At 50.7% G+C, this 26,206-nt stretch overlaps 1 protein-coding gene across 1 annotated transcript in view; it reads right to left on the bottom strand.

The window, feature by feature from the left end:
* Positions 1 to 26,206, bottom strand: part of LOC108296579 (cadherin EGF LAG seven-pass G-type receptor 1-like) — a 105,171-nt gene that overhangs the window by 57,388 nt on the left and 21,577 nt on the right. Inside the window, 2 exon segments of the mRNA XM_017519048.2 lie at positions 384 to 428; positions 431 to 1,021. Of these exon segments, the coding sequence (XP_017374537.1) occupies positions 384 to 428; positions 431 to 1,021 (636 nt within the window).

The following is a 26,206-nucleotide window of genomic DNA, read 5'->3' as shown; positions in this document are numbered from 1 at the left end:
AAACCCTATCTCTACTAGAAACACAAAAATTAGCCAGGCGTGGTGGCAGGTGCCTGTAATCCTAGCTACTCCGGAGGCTGAGTCGGGAGAATTGCTTGAACCTGGGAGGTGGAGGTTGCAGTGAGCCAAGATTGTGCCACTGCACTCCAGCCTGGGCAATAGAGTGAGGCTCCATCTCAGGAAAAAAAAAAGAAAGAAAGTACCGTTGCTGAAATCATCTCAAGGTTCATGGAGCCCACACCTGGGCCCAGCGCACGTCCTCTGACCCTTTTCCCTGTAGGGACGTGGACAGAGGAAACCACCCAAAACCCTCGGCCATGTGACCTGGGATGTGTGTCCAAAGCCTGGGTAAGCCCGGCCACCCACAGGCTGCAGGCACCTACCCGTGAAGTCCTCGAAGCACTCGCAGGTGTAGCCGCCGTCGCGGATGCGCAGCGGCCGTGGGCGCCGTACGGGTTGGAGTAGCAGAGGTCGATCTCTGTCTCGCAGTAGTCCCCGGTGAAGCCGGACAGGCACCGGCAGCACAGGCCGTTGACGGGGTGGATGGGCCGGAAGAGCACGGTGGTGGAGCTGAGGAAGGGCGCCGAGCTGTGGAAGCGCAGCACGGAGATGCACTTCATGTAGTTCTCGCAGGGCTCTGGCAGGCAGATGTTGTTGCCGAAGGGCAGCACGCGCTGCGTGGAGATGGTGGTCAGCAGCGTCCGGTTCAGGTAGATCTGCTCCTGCAGGTCCTCCGATGGGCAGAACTGGCCATGGAGGTCGCCAGGCAGCAGCGCCGAGAAGGTCACGTTCAGGATGTTGGCGCTGACATCAGTGTCGTTCTGGACGTTGAAGACAAAGACATCCTCCTTGCTGGTGGACAGCACTGCGTCCACCCCCTCCATGAACAGGGCTAGCAGTGGGGACAGGAACTTCTCCTGGGACATGTTTTCCAGGTGGACAGTGATGCTGTTGGTCAGCATGTCGTCCGTGATGATGGTGACACGCAGGGTGCAGAGGGCCGTGAGGCTGTGGATGCCGTCTGCAGACACAAAGAGAGTCAGGGTCACTCAGATGCCGCTGGAGTCACGGGTCCTACAGGTCCCATCCCAGGAGCAGCCTCCAGAATGTGTAGCAAAGTAGAAGAGAGCCTGGGCATCCCCACTCCCTATTCCCCACCCACAACTACCCCCTTGACCCTCCCTCCTCCAGGACCCTGATGCCCACCTGGCTTCCTAAAGCACAGTGGCAATCACGTCTCTCTTTGACTCCGAAGCTCTCAGAGGACCCCAAAGTGCTCAGCAGGGCACCCTGATGACCACTGAGCTACAGCCCCTCACTGCCCCAGACTCCTTGCACACTTTGATCCAGCCACATGGGGACGTGAAGCCCCACTTTACCTCCTCCGAACCTGTCCCTGCCTCCAGGGACCCCACCCTGCCCAATACCCCAACAATTCTTCCTTTCTCGCAGCTCCACTCAAACTCTGCAGTGCCCGGCAAGCCCGCCCTGGTCCCGCCCAGGGGACACCCCCACCAACGTGCTGTGCTGAGAGCCCCACTTAGCTTGGCCGCACCCATGCCCCTCCACACGCCCATGAGAGGTGCTACGGAGTACCACTTTACAAAAACATGCAGCGGCCGCTCAGCCAGCAGTAAACAAACCACCCAGCAAGGTACTCAGGAGTCCTAGGTCAAGACGATGGCGCACCTGGGTTGCAAAGGCGAGTGCAGCATCCGTTCCAGGTCAGAATGGGATGAGATGTTCAAGGGGCAGGCCATGGGGACCAGTAGCTCCCAGCACAGAGCAGCAGCCCCTGTCCAGGGGCCTTCACCTGCCGCCTCCAGCCCTGGGCTCAGATGTGGGGTGGGATTTGCAGAAGAGCCTGCCACGCCCTCCAGGCCTGGCTTGGATTCTGTGTTCCAGGAGCTCCCCCACCCCATGAAGCCCCTTGCCTGTGGCCCCCACAAGAACTCCCACCCTGGTTTCCATGGAGCGTGGGGCCCCTGCAGCCCCTCAGAGTCCTGGGCCTCAGTAACTGCCCTAGTCAGGAGGACAGGAGCCAGGCAGGGAGCCAGAGAGGGCCAGGCCCTCCTCGATCTCATTCTGGGGACTATGAGGAAGTGTCTGGAGAGGCCACCTCATCACCCCGAGCCCGGCATCGTGCCTGACAAAGAACAGTGGCACACAGAGAGCCCAAGGGGAAATGAACCCAGAGCAGCAGGAAGCTCCACACCCGGCCTGAGCTTTCCCAGCACCAGGAGGGACTTGGAGTCATGTAATTTGTCTAAACAACAAAGAAATACAACTAACCACTCCAGAAGCCACAGATGCGTCCAGGTGTGGTGGACCCAAGATCCCAAGAGATTCCAACAGAACCCACATCACCCCCAGTTCACAGGCAAGGAAAACAGAGACACGGAGAAGCCAGATTTCATCACACCCAGGAACGAGAGCCTGGCTGGGGGTGCCCAGTTCCACCCCAGGAACGACACCCGACTTGTGCACTGGGCACTGTTGTCTCTCCACCAGGTGGCACTCAGGACAGTGAGGCAAGCCAGGACTCAGAACACAAAACTAACATGTGTACAACCTCAGTGTGGGGAGGGCACCTCTGGCTCTGGCATAAACACACAGGCCTTCGAGGCTACACAGTTCTGTCAGCAACTCCCACAGAGCACCTCGGAGGGGGCAGGGGCAGCCAAGAGGACGACCCGTGGCTGTAAAGAAGAGGAGTAGAGAAAAACACAAATGAGGCTGGGCCAGGTGGCTCACACCTGTAATCCCAGCACTTTAGGAGGCCAAGGCTGGTGAATCACAAGGTCAGGAGTTCGACACCAGCCTGGCCAACATGGTGAAACCCCATCTCTACTAAAAATACAAAAAAATTGGCCAGGTGCATAGGCTCATGCCTGTAATCCCAGTACTTTGGGAGGCCAAGGTGGGTGGATCAAGGGTCAGGAGTTCAAGACCAGCCTGACCAAGATGGTGAAGTCTCGCCTCTACTAAAACTACAAAAATTAGTCAGGTATGGTGGTGGGCACCTATAATCCCAGCTACTGAGGAGGCTGAGGCAGAAAATTCCTTAGAACTGGGAGGCAGAGGTTCCAGTGAGCCGAGATCACGCCACTGCACTCCAATCTGGGTGACAGAGCAAGATTCTGTCTCAAAAAAAGAAAAACACAATAAGGCCAAAAGGCCTGAGGCAAAGGACATGGTGGGAGATGGCCTCAGAGAGTGTGTTCCCTCCCTCCCTGACCCCAGGCTCTCCCACTCTGAAGGGGGCCTCCACTCCCCTGTCCTGGAGCAGGGTGAACCTGAGACTGCTGGGTCCTGCAGGAGACACATCCTTCAGTCCCTGGTCCAGGCTGCAAAAGGGCTGGAAGGTTCTGCCTCCTTCTTCCTGATGCCTAGACCCCATACTAGAGAGGGCATGTTGGGGAGAAGAAGGCACTCCCATCCAAGCCCTGGCCAGCGGAAGCCCCAGACCCCAGATACGGCCCACGAGGCTGCTGAGGCTTGAGCCACCCCAGGGAGGGCCCAGACACCACAGAGCAGGGACCAGCCCCACGCTGAGCCTGGCCACACTGAGCAGATAACACGACCAGCGCTGGAGGCCACTGGGTTTGGGACGCTTTGTTACGCAGCACCAGACAAGGAAACCAGCACAGGCCAGCCGCTCAGAAACTTACAACACTAACCCTCACTGCCCCGCGTAGAAGTAGTAATGCTTTGCTGGGAACTGAACCATGTCTCCTGAAAATTCATGTGTTGAAGTCCTGACCCAAGGGGATAGGTTTTGAAGATGAGGTCACTGGGAGGTGATGAGGGTTAACGATGAGGTTACAAGGGTGGGGCCGCATGGGGAGTCGCATGCTCACAGGAAGAGACAGCAGAGAGCTCACTCCTCTCCTCTACATCAGGACACAGCAAGAAGGCACCGTCTACCAGACGGAAAAGCAAAGCCCACAGGGACATGGCCATGCTGCCTCCCTGATCTTGGACTTCCAGCCTCAGGAACTGTAAGAAAACAAATGTTTGTTGTTTAAGCCACCCAATCTGTGGGGTGTTTTTGGTTTGTTTTTTTGAGATGGAGTCTCGCTCTGTCACCAGCCTGCAGTGCAGTGGCACGATCTCAGCTCACTGCAACCTCTGCCTCCCAGGTTCAAGCAGTGCTCTTGCCTCAGCCTCCCGAGTAACTGGGACTACAGATGCGTGCCACCACACCCAGCTAATTTTTGTCTTTTTAGTAGAGATAGGGTTTCACCATGTTGGCCAGGATGGTCTCAATCTCTTGACCTCGTGATTCACCCACCTCGGCCTCCCAAAGTGCTGGGATTACAGGTGTGAGCCACTGTGCCTGGATGATCTATGGTATTTTTAAATGGCAACCCTAGCAGACTGACACATATTAATATAATTCAATGAAAATAAACGAACATACTAAACATGGTGTTAAAGTTAACATAAGTTAATATAGTATTGCCTTATGCAATGGTCATGAATAACTTTTAATTTGCTACATCCCGTTTATATATTCCTCTGCCAAAAATAAATTGTAAACATTCAGTGACCCTAAGCTTAAGCAATCATCCTTCTGGAAGCCTAAAAACACACACACAAAAGACAAAGAAAGCACCTCAATGCCTATCAGCTGGGAAATGCATAAACCAATCAGAAGAGCCACACGATGGAATACTACGCTGCCATCAACATAAGTATGTCTAAAATATGTGCAAATAAAGCGAAAGGGATAGGCACAGTGTGGTTCCATTTTGTGAGGGGGCTGCTTTACTTATGTATGAACACATTATATATGTATAGAAAAGTCTGGAAAGATGGTGGCGACTCCTAGACAGGACATGAAAGGATGGGGTGGAAGAGAGAGGACCGCCTTCCTACTTTACTGCTCATTTTGTGTTATTCAGATTTCTTACAATTAGCATGTACTATTTGGATTTCTACAAATGCAATACTTTTTGTAACAAGAAAAAAGGATGACTCAAGCACACCTATGTTCATAGCAGCACTGTTCACAAGAGCTAAAACATGGATGTGACCTGTGTCCACCGACAGATTAATGGATTTCAAAAAATACAGTCTGGCTGGGCGCAGTGGCTCTTGCCTGTAATCCCAGCACTTTGGGAGGCTGAGGTGGGTGGATAACCTGAGGTCAGGAGTTTGAGACCAGCCTGGGCAACATGATAAAACCCCATCTCTACTAAAAATACAAAAATTAGCGAGGTGTGGTGGTATGCACCTGTAATCTCAGCTACTCAGGGGGCTGACACAGGAGAATCGCTTGAACCCAGGAGACAGAGGTTGTAATGAGCCAAGATTGTGCCAGTCCGATCCAGCCTGGGAGGCAGAGTGAGGCTCCTTCTTCCCCTAAAAAAGAAAGATCTTGAAAATAGCCTGTGACCCATAGGCATTACTTGGCCATGTACTGAACACCCCTGGGGCCTGCCAGCCTCAGTTTCCCTCCACCATTGTCCTCACATGGCAGCCAAAGTGGTCTTCCTAAAATAGTGACCTCATCACCCCTCTCCTTTGGGGCCTCTAATGGCACCCAACATAAAATCCACACCCCTGTGTCCTGTGGGCTACGTGATCTGGCCCTGTGATCCTGTGACAGCTCTTCCTGCCCCAGGGCCTTTGCACATCTCCTGACTGAAGCACTTCCTCCTTCTCAGACACTGGCTGCACCCCGGGGTCCCTACTGGAGGACACTCCATGCTGAGCCCCTTACTCCCATCTGCCACATCCCAACTTCAGTTCTCACACAGGGGCACCAGGGCTCTCTTTTTTTTTTTTTTTTTGAGACTGAGTCTCATTCTGTTACCCAGGCTGGAGTGCAATCTCAGCTCATTGCAACCCCCACCTCCTGGGTTCAAGTGATTCTCCTGCGTCAGCTTCCCGAGTAGCTGGGATTACAGACATGCGCCACCATGCCCAGCTAATTTTTGTATTTTTAGTAGAGATAAGGTCTCACCATGTTGGCCAGGCTGGTCTCGAACTCCTGACCTCAAGTGATCCACCTGCCTCGGCCTCTCAAAGTGCTGGGATTACAGATGTGAGCTACCGAGCCCGGCCGAGGGCTCTGATTTTCTTATTTGTTTGTATCTGTTTCTTTCCCTGTGAGTCCCTAAGAACCCAGAACATGTAGGTCTTGTTCCTGCTGCACCCGTCACATCTAGAACAGTTCCTGGCACTCAGAAGCCACTAGGTAAACATTTGTGGAAGAAAGGGGAGGAGGGAGGAGGAGGGGAGAGAGGGAGGGAGAGGCAAACGGGCAGAGAAGTATGGTGTCACTTTAACTCCGACATTAACATTTACACAAACAGCATAAGACACTCCATTTTGCATGTGAGCTATTTTTTTGTGCCTGTTTGACTTTTTTTTTGAAAGGTCCATTACAATAATACAGATAGGATATTGTTTGCTTCCTCGTGGCGGTTGTTATGAAACATGCTTTTATCTTAAACCACACATGGATGTGTTTGCTCTGGCCTGATAACGCAAAGGTCATACTGATTTTAAGCTAAAAGCCCAGGCCTTCTTGGGGTGCCCTGAGCTCCTCTGACCCCCATAAGAGGGGTGGAGGCTCCAGCCCTGGGCAGGAGGTTCCTGGGCAGCCCAGGAAGGCACAGCACAGAGAAGCACCCAGAACAACGAGCCATATTCTAGGGACATCCATCTTCGCTCAGGGACAAAATGATGACATAACAAACAGAAAATAGCATTAAATATTAAGACTGTGAAACGCGCTGGAGGACATGACGTGCACCCTACCGTTAATCCTAACATCAAGTTCCTTCTAGACCATGGGCCTGCCCAGGGTACGCAGCTACAGTGGGTTTACTTTCTCCTTAAGTAGTCTGGGTTGGATTTTGAACCAAGTGCAGCTTAAGCCTTCAGATACATGTATCTAAATGTCACCAATACCGGAATGCTGAGCTACCACAGCCTATCCCCACGATGGAACAGGACGCGGCTAAAACACACAGTAGTACAACTTCCATTTTTGGCAGAGACAGATCAGGACAACATGAGGTCAGGTTACAAGAAATAGGCCAGGCATGGCAGCTCACACCTGTAATCCCAGCACTTTGGGAGGCTGAGGTGGGTGGACCACCTGAGGTCAGGAGTCTGAGACCTGCCTGGCCAACATGGCGAAACCCTGTCTCTACTAAAAATACAAAAATTAGCTGGGCATGGTGGCATGCACCTGAAATCCCACCTATGCAGGAGACTGAGGCAGGGGAATCACTTGAACCTGGGAGGCGGAGGTTGCAGTGAGCCAAGATGGCACCACTGCACTCCAGCTGGACGACAGAGTGGGATTCCATCTCAAAAAAATAAATTTTTTTTTTTTAAAAAGGAAGGAGTTACTCTTTCACACAAAACAAAAAAGTTTCTAACTGAATTCAGGAGCTACCAGCACTATTGACAGTGGTTTTGTTTGCGTTGTTGATTTTGTTTCTTAAAAAACAATTTTTTTCTTTTTATTTTTTTAATAATTTTTTTTTTTTAAGATGGGGTTTCACCATGATGGCCAGGCTTGACTTGAACTCCTAACCTCAGGTGATCCACCCACCTCAGCCTCCCAAAGTGCTAGGATTACAGGTGTGAGCCACCGCGCCCGGCCTAAAACTTAATTTTAAAACAGTTTTAGATTTACAAAAATATTACTAATACAGAGAGTTCCCAGAGACACCACACCCAGGCCCCTATTAGTTATGTTATGACATTAGCATGGTAGGTTTGGGAGTTTTTTGCTGGTTTGTTTTGAGACAGGCTCATTCTGTCGCCCAGGCTGGAATGCAGTGGCGCCATCACTGCAGCTTCAGACTTGAGCTCCTGGGCTCAAGCAATCCTCCCACCTCAGCCTCCTGAGAAGCTAGGACTTACAGGAACACGCCACCACGCCTGGCTGGGTTTTCTGTTTCTGTTTCTGCTTTTCGTTTTTTGCAGAGGGGAAGTCTTGCAACGTTGCCCCGGCTGGTCTCACATTCCTGGCCTCAAGCAATCCTCCTACCTCAGCCTCCTAAAGTGCTGGGATTCACGGGTGTGAGCCCCTGTGCCTGGCCTCAGCATTTGTCATAAGGAATGAGCTGTACTGACACATGATTAACTGAAGCTCATTCTTTTGCAGATTTTCTTCATTTCCACCCACTGTCCTCTCCTGTCCCCGGACCCCATGCCACACACAACTCCCCTGCCAGTGGCGGCTTCTAGCCTTCCCTGGGTCTGGGACCTCTACGGTTTTCAGGGACTGCGGTCTGTGACCTTTAGGTGATGCTGCTTTTCTGCCTCACACTGTCCTCTGCGGTTTTATTTCTGCGCGTGAGTACAGGTCAGGTTCACAGTCTGAGGTCTTCTTGATTTTGGGAGGCACAGCACCCACCCAGCACGCTCTCTGCCCACTCTCTAGGCATTCCCCCCAGGGCTACACGGCACCTCAAAAGTGGTCTAGTGCCATCCCTGCTTTCCCGGAAAGGATGAGTCACCTCATTGTGGCTCAGGCGTGGGAAGGAGACAGAGCAGATGGCACAGCGTGAGGCTGTGGGTCCCTCTGGCAGGTGCTGCACAAACCTGGACCACTTCATGGGGAGGAACTTTCTGAGTCTCCATGGAGGATGGAACCTGCCCAGTCCCCCTGACTTTCAGGAAAGACTTTGCAGTCGGATAATGATCATCCACCATCGCATTCCCCATGGTGGGCTCATGTGTGGGACAGTGGGGGCAGAGGTCATATCACGGCCTTCAAAGAGCAGGCAGCCCTCGGAGGTCAGGGGACAGTGCCACAGCTCCGAGACTCAGTGGCAGGTGATTGGCCGCTGTAGGTGAAGAGCAGTTCAGCCCACGCCAGATGGCCCCAGGAGACAGGAGTGGGTTTTCTAGGAAAAATGGAGTTTGCCACACAAAGTGGAGGGGACAGGCCTCCGGGAGCAAAATGCAGGAAAAGCAGCAAGGTCAGCAAGGGGGGAGTGGGGCATCAGCTCCCGGGGCCGCCAGAGCAAAGGGGTGCCACTGCATGGCTGACAGCAGACATTCACTCTCTCTGTTCTGGAGGCCAGGGTTCTGAAATTCATGTGTTGGCAGAGCCAATTCCTCCTGGAGGCTTGCAGGAGCGTCTGTTCCGGGCCCCTCTCCCAGTGCTGGGGCCAGCAGTCCTAGGCGTTAGCTGGCTCCTGGACACACCCCTCCGGTCTCTGCCTCTGCTGTCAAGTGGCCAAGGCCCTCTCCGTGTCATTGCCATGCCTCTGTCTTCTGTTCAGGGCACCGGAAGCCGGCACGGCCTCATCACAACACTTGCCTCACAGCTGCAAAGAGCTTCTTTCCAAACAATGTCCCACTCCGATGTTCCAGGTGGATGTGAATTTTGGGGAGACATGAGTCGACCCCAGAAATGCAGAGTAGTGGGGAGACATGGGCACAGAGGCAGGGGGTGGGTGGACCTCCAACTGCTACCGGCCTTGTGGGCTCTTGAGGCGGGGCGGGGGGTGGGTGGCTGAAGGACAGATGTCCGCAGAGGTGTGGACAGGACCCATGCACCACAAGGAAACATCATTGGCCCCTTGACAGGTGAGGACACCAAGGTACAAAGAAGCTGAATGTGCCTCATAAGGTCAGTCATTCAGGCTGAGTGGCAGGCCCCAGATTCACCTCAGGCCAAGTCCCCGCTGATGGTGGACATGATGGACACAGAGGATGGTCTAAGAGGACACTAGTCCTGGCATAGGAGGGTCTGCTGAGGACACAGAGGAGGAAAGGCCAGTTTCTGACCCACTCAGGGCCTTGGGGATGACCCAGTGAGATGGAGCCACAGGCAGCTGGAGATGCAGCCAGTGCCAGAGGGAAGCAGGGGCCCACTGGCTCATTGTGAGTCTCCATCACCACCCCATGCACAACAGCCTGGGGGCTCCTCCCCCTCCTATCTCCAATGCCTCTTGAGGCCTGGTTGGGGCAGCCCAGGATGCCCTCGGGATCCAGGGCCAACCCCTGAGGCCGGCTGTGGTCACATCCACAGGGCGCTGCTTGCTGTCCAGCAGTAAGAGACACAGGGTACGTGCCTGTCCTTCCCAAGGCCTTCACAGCAGGCAGGGAGGGCCATGCTTGGTGGCTCCTGGTGGCTCCCCTGCAAAGCCGGGGAGCTCTGAAGTGGCTGTGTACCTCTCACTCTCTCCCAGGTTTGTTCTGTCTTGTTTTAGAGGCCAGATTGGAGACAGACAACAGGCGCGATGTGTCACTCCCGCAACCCGAGGGCGTCTGGCTCTTCTCCTTTCCAGGCAACAGTCTAGGACCTGCGTCTCACGAATGCAGGTTCACTTCACAGGAACGAGGTGACACGTGCTTTCAGGGTTGGGGGCGCTGCACATGGCAGGATGTCAAGCCATGGGAGGAGGAGTGAGCCTCAGACCCAGAAGAGCAGAGTCTCATCCCAGCACAAGCGTCTCCAGCAAGCTACATCGTAGAAAAGTCCAGGTGCTGCTCATGATGCCTTGGGAACAAAGTCCTATGTTGACCTTGTAGTCAAGGTAAAAGGCACATCTCTGCCTGGGGTCGGGGTGGGGAGGGCAGAGCTAGCCTCCTCTTCCTCCTCATCCCTATCTGTGCCATTGGCTGGACGATGGGATGGAGGCCCTCCCGACCCCCAAGGATGCCCACACCTTGGTTTCCTTGGTTTCTTCTCTTTGTAATCCAAGTCCACACCCTGTAATCCCACATTGCCGTCCTTTTGGGCTGCTGCATGTGGGCCCTTACACGTCCTCCCCTGTTGCTCCCACCTAGTCTTAGCCTCAGACAAGCACCACAGGCAGCCAGCACCCATCCCGATCTGCCCCATAGTCTGGTCCAAATGCTTGATCTGACCCTTAGGCCCCCATCTGAACCCAAGCTGCAGGTCCCAGGCAAGTCACTTAACCTCATGGGGAGGCTGCTGGAATCTGCTAAGAACAGCAAAGCCCTTCCTCCCACAGGCACACACGGATCACATGGAAATGCACAGGCAGGCAATGGGAAACCCATCAATGGGCAAATTAAGAGCAAGTTAATGGTCCTCTGAAAAGCTTCTAGTGAAGAGGGACACCCAGGCATCTCAGATCAACTTTCCCTTCTCATTCCTAAGACCGTAAACCAAAGCCCTTTTCACATGTAATTCCTAAGACTGTAAACTTCCCCTTTTCATTCCTAAGACTGTAAACTTCCCCTTTTCATATTAATTCCTCAGACTGTAAACCTCCCCTTTTCATTTCTAACACTGTAAACCAAAGCCCTTTTCATATGTAATTCCTGAGACTGTAAACTGAAACGCTTTTCATATGTTAAGCTATAAACCTAAGATTCTTCCATGTGTAACATCTAAAGTATAAGCCTATATAAAGAAGGAACCTTCCTTTGTTAGGGGAGCTTGGCTGTTAGGCAAACTATGCCACCTTGCTCCCGGCCGAATAAACTCCTTCCTCCTGTATTCGGCGTCCGAGAGATCCGTTTCCCGTGGCCGCTCCTGCTACACTAGAGCTTCAAATATGCAATCATTCAAATACATAGGCCATTTTATCTTGCTGCATTATGCTGTTTCCAAGGCACACTTATTCACCTAACATCCTTCCTCGTCTCCAAATTACAAAATCCTATAAATGACAAGAATTATTCTGTCACAAGATATGGAGGACAGCACAAAAGAACCGCATCCCAAGACCAACAGCATTAGATGAGTCAGGATAAACATGACACATTATTATGACTGAAAACACCCAACTTTAGGTGGCCGAGAAATGAGGAGGCCTCAAAAAGGAAGGACGCTCTGACACACACTACAACACAGGTGAGCCATGAAGACATCACGCTGAGCAAAAGAGGCTGGTCACAAAAGGACGAATACTGTCTGCTTCCACTTCCATGAGGTCTCAAGAACAGTCAAATCCACAAATACAGCAAGTAGAATGGTGGTTGCCAGGGACTAGTGGAGGTTACAGTGAGCTGAGATAGAGCCACTATGCTCCAGCCTGGGCGACACAGTGAGACTCCATCTCAAAATAAACAAATAAATAAATAAAAAGACCATAAATGCTTTGATGTTCTCCTACCTGTAGGTGAGATCCAGGTCCCCTTCCTCTTGAATCTGGGTGGGCTTGGGACACTTCGACTCATGAAGGAGGGCAGAGTGTTGCCGTGTGGCTCCTAAAGCTGGGTCATAAAAGGCCACTGGGCTTCTGCTTGGCTCCACCAGCCATGGGCTCTTGGGAAAGCCACTCTAGGGACCCAGGTGCCAGGCTGCACAAAGCCCAGCTGCAGGGAAGGCCCCGTGTGGGGGCTCCCAGCTGAGCCCAGCCTTAAGCCAGCTCAGCCCAGGCTCCAGGGACATGACTAAAGGAGATGCTGGGCTGGGGTTGCCATGGATTTTCTTTCCACATGGGACAGAGCTTGGCTCCACAGGCTGCACCACAGCACACTATGGCACAAAAGGCAGCCCCAGGTGAGAAAGTGAATGAGCACGGCTGCGTTCCAATACAACCAACAACACGCAGTGAGCTGATCTGGCCCATGGGGCACTCTGCTGCCCCCTGCTCTAGATGACTCCTGCCCCCAGCCATTGGAGTTGGCCCTAGTCACTCATCACCCCCAGCTGATGCCCCAAGTACCGTGGCATGCCCACTGTGCCCTGTCCGAGTTCTTGGCCGCCAATCCACACAGAACAAACGGGTGCTGTCCTATACAAGTGAATTAGGGCTGGTTGTTTCACAGCAGTAGCTCACTGGGACAAAGCATCTTCAAGACGCCCTGGCTCTTGGATGTCAGGTCTGGTGCTCAAAGCTGGATCCAGGTAAAGACAGAGGTGTGGGTGGAGGTACCAGGAGCTCTGGGAGAGAGGAGACCCCGCAGAGAGAAAGCAGTGACCCAGGGGAGGAGAGGCCTCAGTGTGAACTTGAGGAAACTCAACAGGGGAGGGCAGGGCAGAGGGGATGAGCCAGCAAGGGAGGCCAGTGGGAGCCAGGAGAGCCGGGGACAGAAGTCAGGGAAGAGAACGGCCAGGTACTGTGGCTCACACCTGTAATCCCAGCACTTAGGGAGGCCGAGGCAGGTGGACAACCTGAGGTCAGGAGTTCGAGACCAGCCTGATCTACATGGTGAAACCTCTTCTCTACTAAAAATACAAAATTAGCCCAGCATGGTGGTGGGCGCCTGTAATCCCAGCTACTCAGGAGGCTGAGGCAGGAGAATCGCTTGAACCCAGGAGGCGGAGGTTGCAGTGACCCGAGATCACGCCACTGCACTCCAGCCTGGGTGACAAGAGCAAAACTCCATCTCAAAAAAAAAAAAAAAAAGGTCAGGGAAGAGCATGTTTCCATAAAGAGGGCATGCTCAACTGTGCAGACCTCGCCCTAAACACCCAGCAAGGCAGGACCAAAAGCAGCCCACAGGTGTTCCTTTCAAGGAGATTTCCCGACAATGCCACTCTGCTACCCACTTCCTCTGTGACCACATAGAGGCAAGTCACTTAGCCTCTATGTGGTGCTTCAGTTTCCTCATCGGTAATACTGGGTGTTTGAATTTCCTGCCTCTTGGAGTTCCCTGAGGATTGCAAGAGCTACATAAGTCTTTGCTCACATTATCTGCTATGCTTCTCAAAGCACCCCAGGAGGCAGAGCAGATCCCGCTGCCCCAGTGACAAGGGATGTGGGGCCCAGAGAGGCTCAGAAACCACGCCCAGGACACACAGCTGTCTGTTGAGGGTGTAAGTTGTGGCGATCTTCCTGCCAAGGTAGAGTGAGGTCTGCAGTCTCCACGTGTCTACTCAGCTGTTTCACACAAGCACATTCAGGAGAGAAAATAATTATTAACTGCAGAAGCTTAATGAGGATCAGGAGCTGCAAGGTTTTCTAATACCAATAATTTGTACCTATTTAAAAGCAAGTGTGTGACAACAAAGGCACTGGCACCGGCAGGCTCAGATGCCACATCCCTTGCCTCCAGGTAAGGGAGCACAAGTGTCAATTTCACCGAGCAGAGCATGTTCCCAGGCTCCCATACGTTCCCACGGGTTCCCACACTCTGCCCTGGCTCTCAGACTCACCTGTACGGAGGAACACCCCAGGCTTTCCACCCGGAAATCCAGAGGTATAGGGAAAGAGAAGGGGAACCATGGTTACAATGGTGGGGACGGGACTGAGGTCTGAACTGGGCACCGGTAAACCTGGCGTCCACAGAGCCCATCAACCACAGCTGCTCAGTACCAAGCAAGACTGGAGTGTCCTGCAGGGGACAGAGTCCCTCCTTCCAGAGTCCCTGGCCCAGCCCAGCCCAGCCCCTGGCAGCAGCTGCCTCAGGCCCAGCCCTCCCCAGAAATGCAGGGGACAGCACCTGCTGGGAACTTGGAGAAGTCACTGCTCCCAGCCCTGAAATATGTCCCCAATCAGGGGTCCTGAAATCCCTTCCAGAATAACTTCATAGAGACCTCTTTTGAGATGTGAACACCACAGAGAGGCTATGTGAAGCCACTGACCCCTGGTGGGTTAGCAACTCAAGTTAGAGCTAGGGGCAGCTCGGAACAGCCTGGCAAGGGGCAGCTGCGCTCACGTGCCTTAAGGGCTCCCTGGCCCCCTCACTGAAGCATCTGTTTTGGCCAGGCATAGGGTCTGAGGTCCCATCCCCACCGTTGTAACCGCTCTGCCCAGAAGTTCCCTTTCTCTTGCCCTGTGCCCCTCGATTTCTGGGCGGAAGACCTGGGGTGTTCCTCCACACAGGTGAGTCTGAGAGCTGGGGTGGAGTGTGGGAGCCCTTGGGAGCCTGGGAACGTTCTGTGCTCAGTGAAACTGACACTTGTGCTCCCTTACCTGGAGGCAAGGGATGTGGCATCTGAGCCTGCTGGTGCCAGTGCCTTTGCTGCTGTGCCCCAGGGACCCTTTGGCCATCAGAGACTCTGGAGCTAGTGCTCACAGTAACCCCGCCCAGGTGCTGCAAGGTCCAGCTGCTGCCTGAGGGCTCCAAAGACTACCGAAGCCCCCTCTAAGAACAAGGGGACCATCCCTGTTACTTCTAGGGACCCCTCCCTCCAACTTAGTGAATGGCAAGCAAATCATTTTCTTCAGGGAAAACGTTCAAATGTTGGCCCAGACGTCTGTTAATTTGCAACTTGCATGGAAACTGCTGAAAACAGAAAAGCAGGGATGTTGTTTTTCTGGCTAAATCTTTGCTGAGAAAATTCCAGTCCTAAATTTCGAGAGACTGATTCAGCATGACATTAGAAGGGTAGTTTTAGACAATTAACTAGAAATTCTCATGGAAGAAACGTGAGAGAAAGATGACACCGCCCTCCCTGTGAACACGCTGTTTCACTCACAGGGAAAGTGTGTGTGTTTGCCTCCTCTCTTTTGTCTGTATGGAAGCTTCAGTGTTTTTCTGTAGTTGAGTATTTTAATTTATTTCTTTCAAGCCTCTCTACCCTGCCACCTCCAGATGGTGAAATTAGTTTCCAGTGTTTAAAGACTGGAACAAAACCTCTCTCACCTCACATTGGGCTCTGCTGGAAGACAAGCCCTCCATCCTAACACTGGCTCCGGTTCCTCTTCCGAGGCCTTTGTGAGTATCCCCTCACCCTCCCCAACTCCCTCTCACTGAAGCTAATGAGCTGGATGCCTATTCTGAAGCCAGAGAGTAAGTAGATTCAAGGAAAGACTCAAAGCTCCGCTTGGACGGGAGGCAGTCCAGGTGCCGGGAGGCTGCACACGGGGCTGCCAGGCAGCTTCTGTCTGGCTCATTATGGAGGAGCCGGGAGAGAAGTGCACGTCGCAAGTGAAGCTGAAAATATAATCTGGCTGGCTGACACCTCCCTTTTCATCACATGTCCCATGTCTGTGCATCTCCAAACTGCCGAGGAGCGAAAGCCCATCTCCAAGACAGGCGGCCAGCAGGCTCCCTGTGAGTCTCCATCCACACCTGCGCTGTCTGTGCCGGTGGGGCTGGTGTGGCAGGGACTTCGACACTCAGGTTCTGCAACCGTGAACCAGTTTGGTTCATAGACGTTTGTCTATGACAATGACATCTCTCACGGGTCAAACTAATCTGCTTTTAATGTGCTCTAATCTTTCAGGTACTTTTTTTTATTTTGAGACCAGACCTTGCTCTGAAGCCCAGGCTGGAGTGCAGTGGCTCAATCTCAACTCACTGCAACCTCCACCTCCCAGTTCAAGCAATTCTCCTGCCTCAGTCTCCTGAGTAGCTGGGATTATAGGCACATGCCATCACGCCCAGCTAATTTTTGTATTTTTAGTAGAGACAAGGTTTCACCATGATGGCCAGGCTGGTCTTGAACTCCTGACCTCATGATCTACCCACCTTGGCCTCCCAAAGTGCTGGGATTATAGGCGTGAGCCACCGCAACCAACCCCTGTCAGGTACTTTATTTAAAGTCACGCATCAAGACAGGGCTGAGTGGCTCATGCCTATAATCCCAGCACTTTGGGAGGCCAAGGCAGGCAGATCACTTGAGGCCCGGGGTTCGAGACAAGCCTGGCCAACATGGTGAAACCCCCTATCTACTAAAAATATAAAATTAGCCGGGTGTGGTGGTGAGTGCCTGTAATCCCAGCTACTCAGGAGGGTGCAGCAGGAGCATCACTTGAACCCGGGGGGCAGAGGCTGCAGTAAGCAGAGATGGTGCCACTGCACTCCAGCCTGGGCAACAGAGCAAGACTCTGTCTCAAAAAATTTAAAGTCACTCATCAGGACACGTACACACAGAATGTCTTCTGAGATGCCTCCAGGGCCATATTCCCCCACCCCTCTCTAACAGTTTCTGTTCTGGCCCCTGCAGGCCACTGGTCACACCTTTACTGAGCACCTACTGTGTGTGTGGTGCCGCCCCCACAGCCCCCCACCGGCCTGCCCTCACTCCCACTTCCACACACCCAAGGTCTCGAGAATAGCAGCTCCAAATTCTTCCCATGGCACCTTTGGCTCACATCTGGACAGATGGAAGAGCTGATGCTATCACATATCCTGCTATGACATGATTAAGAGATGACTTACAAGTAACAAACTGGATTTCCCTCTTAGAGTACCCCAAGGGTCCTGAAAGAATATTTCAGTTCTTGCACCAGTTACTGCAGCTGACAATGTCTGCAATTCATTTATAATTAAAAACTATTTGGTATAATATCTTTTTAAAGATTCAAATCTGCAACCTAAACTCAAAGAAACTCTAATTAAAATGGCCATCACTCATTCAACAAATGTTTGCTGGCCCTATGTGTGTGTGAGGCTGAGATCCAGGGATGCCGGGAGGGAGAAACCACAGCCCTGCCCTCAGTGTCCTTGGCCTGGTGGAAAACATAAATGGGGCCAATTAGCATGGTGAGCCCCATGGCAGAAGGGAGTCCAGGGTGCAGGTGAGGGGTGTGGGGGAGGGGTGTCCAGCTCATGGGGGTGTGTGGGAGAGGAGTACAGCTAATGGGGGTGTGGGGGAGAGATGTCCAGTAATGGGAGTGTGAGGGAGAGGCATCCAGCAAATAGGGGTGTGGGGGAGGGGTGTCCAACTAATGGCGGCAGTATGTGGGAGGGATATGCAGCTAATAGGGGTGTGGGGGAGGGGAGACCAGCTGATGGGGGTATGGGGAGCGGTGTCCAGCTGATAGGGGTGTGGGGGAGAGTTGTCCACCTGATGAGGGTGTGTGTGGGGGTGTCCACCTGATGGGTGCGGGGAGGGATGTCCAGAGTGCTGACAGGATCAACAGACGGGGGTGTGGCGGAGGGATGTCAAGAGCCAATGGAGGCACGAGGGAGGGGACCTGCCCTGTACCTCCATTTCAGGGGAGGGCTCTGCAGGCAGACAGCAGCTGGGTGACAGCAGGAAGCAGCTGTGGTCAGCTCCTGCTCAGGGCTGGTGTCCATCCTGTTGTCTCACTGAAACTCATGACAGTGGGAGGTGCAGATCCCCATCCATAGTCCCTGAAGCCAGCACTACACAGGAAGCCCCTGCCCTCTTGGGGACAGGGGTTGGTCTTACGGGATGAGAGTCCCGCTGAGGAGCCAAGTCCTTCCTGTTCCTGAGCCTGCAGCCGCCCTGCTCGCCTACAGCCAGTGAGCACAGCCCAGGGGGCTACTGAGAGGCTGAGGCACGAGAATTGCTTGAAGCCTGGAGATAGAGGTTACAGTGAGCCAAAATTGTGCCACTGCACTCCAGCCTGGGCAACAGAGCAAGGCTCCTTTAAAAAAAAGAACTCCCATCTTTCCTGTACTCTGTGGCCTCTAGGTTCCAAGGACAATAAACTCCCGGGTCCAGATGTGCTGCCCAGCCTGGTTAGTGAGAAAGCGTCCTCCTGGCCACCTAAGCATCTTTCCCTGTGGTGGGAACACCTAGCATGGCCACCTCACAGGGCTGTGCAGAGGCCCAATGAGCCGCTTTCTAAGAACTGATGTTCCCAAGTGCAAAGTGTATGCAGGTCAACATGGCACATCTGTCTGGAGCGCATGGGTCCTGGTCTCCTCCAGCCAGAAGACACACTCTGACCCACAGAGTCCTGCCCTCTAATTTCCATCTCAAGAGACAGAAGCCAAGAGAGGGATTCCTCAGGGTCACCTGGAGAGGTTTTATTTTATTTTATTTTATTTTTGAGATGAGGTCTCACTCTATCACCCAGGCTGGAGTGCAATGGCAAGATCTCAGCTCACTATAACCTCCGCCTCCCAAGTTCAACCAATTCTCCCGCCTCAGCCTCCCAAGTAACGGGGATTACAGGCACCTGCCATCTTGTCCAGCTAATTTTTGTATTTTTAGTAGAGACAGGGTTTCACCATGCCAGGTTGGTCTCGAACTCCTTACCTCAGGGATCCACCTGCCTTGGCCTCACAAACTGCTGGGATTACAGGCGTGAGCCACTATACTCAGCCAACCTGAAGAAGTTTAGCCAAGCTTGGGGAGAACCCAGATGCCTGCAAGGCCCCACCTGCAGCCTCTTTCCCAGCTTCCCTGTTCTCAGTCTCAATGCTCTATGTTGCAATAAGAACAAAAAGACAGTCACCTGTGCACTCTAGGGCCATAATGATTTCACTCAAAAAATACTTTTATTTCTTTTTTTTTTTGAAACAGTTTTACTCTGTGGTCCAGGCTGGAGTGTGCTGGTGTCATTGTGGCTCCCCACAGCCTCAACCTCCCAGGCTTGGGCAATTCTCCTGCCTCAGCCTCCCAAGTAGCTGGGACTACAGGGTGCACCACCTTGCCCAGCTAATTTTTTTAAAATTTCGTGTAGAGATAGGATCTCACTATGTTGCCCAGGGTGGTCTTGAAATCCTGGGTTCAAGTGATCTGCCCACCTTGGCCTCCCAAAGTGTTGTCATTGCAGGTGTAAGACACTGTGCCCAACCAAAACTCACTTTTCAAGCAGGACCCTGGTGGGAAATGTTCTAAGCAGAGTGAGTGTGGAGGAGCTTCCCTTGGGCATGGCCATGAGCACCACAGCCACAGATTCAGGAAGGTGGTGGGGGGAGGGGGCCAGGGGGCATTTTAAAATACCAGAAAAATCTACAAAACCAACTCCTGCAGCCACCACAGTGACCCGTCCTCAGGCACAGAATGAGTATCTGGTTTTGCTGCTTTCATGAAGGACCGCACCCACCATCAAGCACCCAGGTGGCCTGAGGCCATGAAGTGCCACACCCTGATCCTCCAGGCGGTCCGAATGGGCAGGTGGCATTTTCTCTCTCTACAGACCAGGTCTTAGAGGATCTGGAGGTCCAGTGACTTGCCCAAGGCCACATGGGAGCTGCCTCTGCACTCACAGGTGGGGGACTTTGCTCCCCTACAAGTTCAGTACCTGGGAATCAGGAGACACCCACACATGAAGGGCTCTGCAGCAGCCACGCTCACCAGGTCTTCTGAGGCATGGTCTCCAACCCCAGCCCTCAGACATGGTGCATGGAGTCCTTCTGTGCGGTGTGGGGCTGTCCTGTGCATGCCAGCGCACCGAGCAGCATACCTGCCTCCACCTACCAGATGACAGCAGCAGCGCCCTCCACAGTGTGACAACCAGAATGTCTCCAGACATCAACATGTGTCTCCCGGGAGTAAAAGCAGGCGCATGTGAATGCCGCTGCACTGAAGAAACCCAGCCAGAAAGCACTTTTGTGAAAGTTCTTCTCGTGAACTAGCAGAAAAGAAACCTACATTTAAAGTCCCTCTATTCACTTTTTTTCTTTTTTTTTTTTTCTTTGAGACAGGATCTCGCTCTGTCACCCAGGCTGAAGTGCAATGGTGCAATCTCAGCTCACTGCAACGTCTACCTCCTGGGTTCAAGCAATTATCTTGCCTCCAGCCTCCCAGGTAGCTGGGACTACAGGTGCACACCACCACTCCCAGCTAATTTCTGTATTTTTACTTGAGACGGGGTTTCACTATGTAGGCCAGGCTGGTCTCGAATTCCTGACCTCAGGTGATCTGCCTGCCTCAGCCTCCCAAAGTGCTGGGATTACAGGTGTGAGCCACCACACCCGGACTCTCTATTCTTTTTAATATTTTCAGGTAAGTGATGTCCTTCCAGGATTCACGCCATGTCTGTTTCACCAGCACCTCACATGTGCCCAGTGAAAAGCTGTACAAGGCTGAGCTAAGACACACAGGGAACCAACTGCCACAACAGACCGCACGATTGGAGGCAGAGGAGAAGGCAAGGGTCAGGGCTTTGCAGCCTGTGACAGCAGAAGCAGGATGTTCCCTTGGGGCTGATTCCCAGGCTCTGGCAGGTCTGGAGACTTAGTCACCCCTCCAGGAATGAAGCTGGCCAACGTGCCAGATGCTACCAGAAAGAATATCTCCAGGCTCGCAGGCTAGTCTCATTTCAAAATGCGAGTTTCACTTCTTGCTGTAAAATTCTCCTTTAAAACAAATCCACCCTCGATGGTCTTAGTTATGTGCTTGTGTTATCAATCTACGCTAACAACATGGGGCACATGTGATTTTTCACTCCAATACACAGTCCTGCTCTAAGTCCCAGTACAAAGTCTTTCTGGCCTAATTGCAACCAGGGACAAATTACCTCTTTTTTTTTTTCCATAAAAAATGTATCCCCTCATTTTAAAACCTGGTAGCTTGTGCTACTCCCACCTGGATATTCTTCCAGATTAGAAACAGGCTCTTGGGGCCAGGCACAGTGGCCCACACCTGTAATCCCAGAACTTTGGGAGGCCAAGGCAGGCAGATCACCTGAGTTCGGGAATTCAAGACCTGTCTGAACAACATGGAGGAAACCCCATCTCTATTAAAAATAGAAAATTAGTCAGGCATCATTGTATACTCCTGTAATCCCAGCTACTCAGGAAGCTGAGGCAGGAGAATCACTTGATTCAGGGAGGCGGAAGTTGTGGTAAGCCAAGATCACACCATTGCACTCTAGGCCTGGGCAACAAGAACAAGACTCCATCTCAAAAGAAAAAGAAAAGAAAAGAAAAATAATAACCAGGCACACAAGTAAACAAGACAACCCAAATGAAAATCAACAGACACTGTGAGAACAGGAAACAAACCAAAGAGGAGCTATAAAAACACGAATATAAGAACTGCTGCTCTCATCATGTTCAGAAAAATAAAAGACAAGGTGGGAAATTTTGGCCCAGCATAGTGTCTCATGCCTGTAATCCCAGCACTTTGGGAGGCTGAGAACAGTGGATCACCTGAGATCAGGAGCTCAAGACCAGCCTGGCAAACATGGTGAAACCACATCTCTACTAAAAATACAAAAATTAGCTTTGTTTGGTGGTGGGCACCTATAATCCCAGCTACTCAGGAGACTGAGGTAGGAGAATCGATTGAATTTGGGTGGTAGAGGTTGCAGTGAGCCAAGATCATGCCACTGCACTCCAGCCCGGCAGCAAACGAGATTCCATCTCCAAAAAAAAAAAAAAAGATTACAGTTTTATTAGTGACATGATTTGTCTGTGTCCTCACCCAAATCTCATATTCAATTGTAGCTCCCACAATTCCCACATGTCATGGGAGGTAACTGAATTATGGAGGCAGGTCTTTTCTGTGGAACTGTGAGTCAATTAAACCATTTTCCTTTATAAACTACCCAGTCTCAAGCATGTCTTTATTAGCAGCATGAGAACAGACTAACACAATTAGCAACCAGGTAATCACAGAAAAGAGCATGGCAGATCAGAAAAATACCCAAAAAGACCATCTAAAACCAAATAACAAAATGATCAAAATGAAAAACTCAACAGATGAGATTGTTCCCAGCTAAGAAGCTGGTAAGCTGGAAAACAGGTTAAAAAAGAATATTAAGAATGAAACAGATTCAGAAAAAAAAGGCAGACACAGAATCTACCCTCATGAAGGATAATTCAGCTCTATGATTTATTTATTCCTTGTGACTTGACTGGCTGCACTGTTAAATATGTCGAGTCTGTTTTCTGGGCTCTCTATTCCATTCCTCTGGCCTCTCTGGCTGTCCTTGGCCACTCTTAATGACACACTCCCCTAATTACAGCAGCTCTGTAACAAACCTTGACATCCAGCCAACCAAGTTCTCCCACCTCGGCTCTTCCTCAAAGTGGCCTTGGCTATTCTCAGCCCGTTTTATTTACAAATACATTTTAGAATCAGGTTGTCAATTTTTTCCCACTTCCTCTAAATATTCTGTACCAATGTGATTGGTTCTGTACTGAATCTACAGACCAGTCTGGGGAGAAATGACACCTTATAACATGAGTCTTGTGATCCATAAACATGGTTAAGCCCTCCATTTATTTAAGTCCTTCTGAACTCATTTTATTTTATTTATTTGAAATGTAGTCTCATTCTGTCTCCCAGGCTGGAGTGCAGTCGTATGAGCTAGGCTCACCGCAACCTCTGACTCCCAGGTTCAAGCGAACATCATGCCTCAGCCTCCAGAGTAGCTGGATTACAGATGCGTGCCACCATGCCTGGCTAATTTTTGTATTTTTAGTAGAGATGGAGGTTTCACCATGTTGGCCAGGCTGGTCTCGAACTACTGACCTCAAGTGATCCACCCGCCTTGGCCTCCCAAAGTGCTGGGATTACAGGCGTGAGCCACTGTGCCCAGCCCTGAATTTCTTTCAATAATATTTTATAGTGTTCTACCCATCTTTCATTAGATTTATTCTTGGTTATGTTATCTTTTTATACTATTATAAGTTACATATTTCATTTCACTTTTCATTTATTACCAGCATACAGAAACACATTTTTAAAAATAGTGCAATCATGCATCACTTAACAAGTGGGGAAACATTCTGAGAAATGTGCTGTTAGATGACTGCATCATTGGGTGAACATCACAGAGTGCCCTTACACAAACCTAGCTGATCCAGCCTGCTACACAGCTAGGCTATGCAGCACAACCTATTGCTTTAGGCTACACATCCATATAGCATGTTACTGTACTGAGTACTGTAAGCAACTGTAACACAATGGTAATGTTTGCATATCTAAACATCCCTAAATATAGAAAAGCCACAGCAAGAACATGGTATAAGATTAAAGATAATATACCGATATAGGGTATGCAACAGGAATGACGCTCTCAGGACTGGGGGTTGCTCTGGGTGAGTCAGTGAGTGAATAGTGATGTGAAGGCTGAGGGCATCACTGTGCACTCCTGTAGACTTCATAAACACTCAACACTGAGGCTGACTACATTTATTAACGATATTTTTCTTGGCCAGGCACTGTGGCTCACGCCTGTAATCCCTGCACTTTGGGAGGCCGAGGCAGGTGGATGATCTGAGGTCAGGAGTTCGAGACCAGCCTGACCAACATGGTGAAACCCCATTTCTACTAAAAACACAAAAAATTAGCCAGGCGTAGTGGTACACATCTGTAATCCCAGCTACTCAGGAGGCTGAGGCAGGAGAATCACTTGAACTCAGGAGGCAGAGGTTGCAGTGAGCCAAGATGGCACCATTGTACTCCAGTTTGGGCAAGAAGAGCAAAACTCCATCTTAAAAAAAAAGAAATATATATATATATATATATATATATATAACAATTTAAAAAATTTTTATAAAACAATTTAAAAAATTAAGATGGAGCAAAACTCCATCTTAAAAAATATATATATATATATAAAACGAGCAAAACTCCATCTTAAAAATAAAAATATATATATATATACACATTTTATATCTATATATATACACATTTTATATATATATATATACACATTATATTTATATATACACATTATATATATATATATATATATATATATATATATATATATATGTGTGTGATTGCATGGGGCGACTTTGTCCTCATCTGAATATCTGTGAAACCGCCCTGCACCCTGCTCCTCCATCTCAGGTCACGGCCAAGGGCGGGCACCCCGTCCACGAGCATCTAAGCACCTATTCCCCACATGCTGCAATCATCTCCCCGGCTGGGATTGTTCTGGGGAAAATGAGCCTCCCTCTCCTCCCGGAAGCTGCCCTGATGATGCTCAGAGCCATTATGAAGAAAACCATCAACTTGGCAACTCTCCAATTCTACGAGCCTCTGCCTGAGGCCACACTGATGATAATAATATTATTGAAGAGATTTGCATATAAAGAAACTGTACCCTTGATTTAAAAAACTACCAGAACTTCAATTGCATATCAACCTGTGGATATGGAGAGAGGGGGCAGACAGCCTGAGCCTCTGCGGAAGGTTCCAGAGTCAGGGCTGGAGCTGAGATGGGTGAGGGGGCTTGTCCTCTGCCATGGGCTGGAGACTCTGGTGGCATGGAGCAGGTGAGATGGGGGCCCGAGTGCTCCCACCCTGCTGCAGGGCAGGCCGGAGAAGGGTGGGGATACACGTGTCCTGGAAAAGGAAAACGGTAGAGGAGAGCAACTCCTGGAGCCACAGCCAGCCCTGGCCAGCCCCCTGGAGAGGGGACGCAAGTCTCACGCAGCGAGCCGGGGCAGGCGGAGCTTGGGTGTTAGACTGTGCTTCTCAAGGCCAGGCCTGCAGCCCTTAGTTTCTCCGCTGCAGGGTGCAGGGCTTGCTGAACGAATGAATGAATGAATGAGTGGATATGTGAATGTGTGAATGACCCACACTGGTTTGTTGAGGTTCCTTTTCCTGACTGGCTGGGAACATGGCATGGGACAGAAGGCTCAGCTGAGGACAGAGGGATCCGTGGGATAGAAGACCGGATTGCCAGTCAAAAACCTGAGCGGGAGGCTGTGGACCCGTCAGGATCCCATGAGAGGCAGGATGTGAATGAAAAACAGTCCTGGGTCTGGTACACACTGGCGGGTCCTAAAGTCTGATTTTAGGGGCAGCAAAGTTTAATGAATGGGGGAACTGCTCTCGGCAAGTTAGGAATAGCAGGAAATTATCTCAACTTGATAAAAAGCAACTACAAAAACCCTCTAATTGGCTCACATCAATTTAATGGTGGTAGACTGAGTGCTCTTCCTCAGATGAGGAATGAGGCAAGGATGTGGGCTGCCCCTCCCTCAGCCAACACAGCACAGAGGTTCTGTAGCAATAAAGCAGGAGAAAGATGTGCAAGGCATATTGATTGGATGGGAAGAAATATAACTCTGTACAGATGACATGATTGCTTAAACAGAAAATTCCAAGAAATCTACAAAAAAAAATCTAGAACTAATTAGTGAGGTGAGATATCTATGTGTCTTTTGCCCATTTTCTAATTAAATTGCTTGATTTTTACTGTTGAATTTTGAGAGTTCATTATTATATTCTGAGTACAATCTCTTTGTTGACTATGTGATTTGCAAATATTTTCTCCCAGTGTGTAGCTTGCTTTTTCATCTTCTCCAAGTGAGCTTTTGTAGAACAAAAGCTTTTAAAGTTGATGAGGCCCAGTTTTAACATTTTTCCATTTGTGGGCCATACTTTTAGGACTAAGCTGCCTAGCCCAAGAGTCCAAATCCTTTCTCTTATGTTTTTCTACAAATTTTATTATTTTACATTTAAGTCCGTAATTCATTCTTAGTTCACTTTTGTTTTAGGTCAAGGTTCCTTTTGTTTCCGGGGTTTTGGTTTCTTTGTGTTTCGGGTTTTTTTGTTTGTTTGTTTTTTGGCCTGTAGATGTCCAATTGCTCCAATACGATTTGTTGAAAAGTTTATCCTTCCTCTATTCGATCGCTTTTGTGCCTTTGTCAAAAATAAGTTGAGTGTGTTGTGGGGGCTATCACTGGGGTCTAGATTTGTGCTGTTGATCTTTTTTTTTTTTTTTTTTTTTTTTTTTTTTTTTTT

The sequence above is a fragment of the Cebus imitator genome, unplaced genomic scaffold (genome assembly GCF_001604975.1).
Source record: "Cebus imitator isolate Cc_AM_T3 unplaced genomic scaffold, Cebus_imitator-1.0 Scaffold725, whole genome shotgun sequence".
NCBI lineage: Eukaryota > Metazoa > Chordata > Mammalia > Primates > Cebidae > Cebus > Cebus imitator.
The sequence above is the reverse complement of the archived record's forward strand: the minus strand, read 5'-3'. Positions and strand labels throughout refer to the sequence as shown.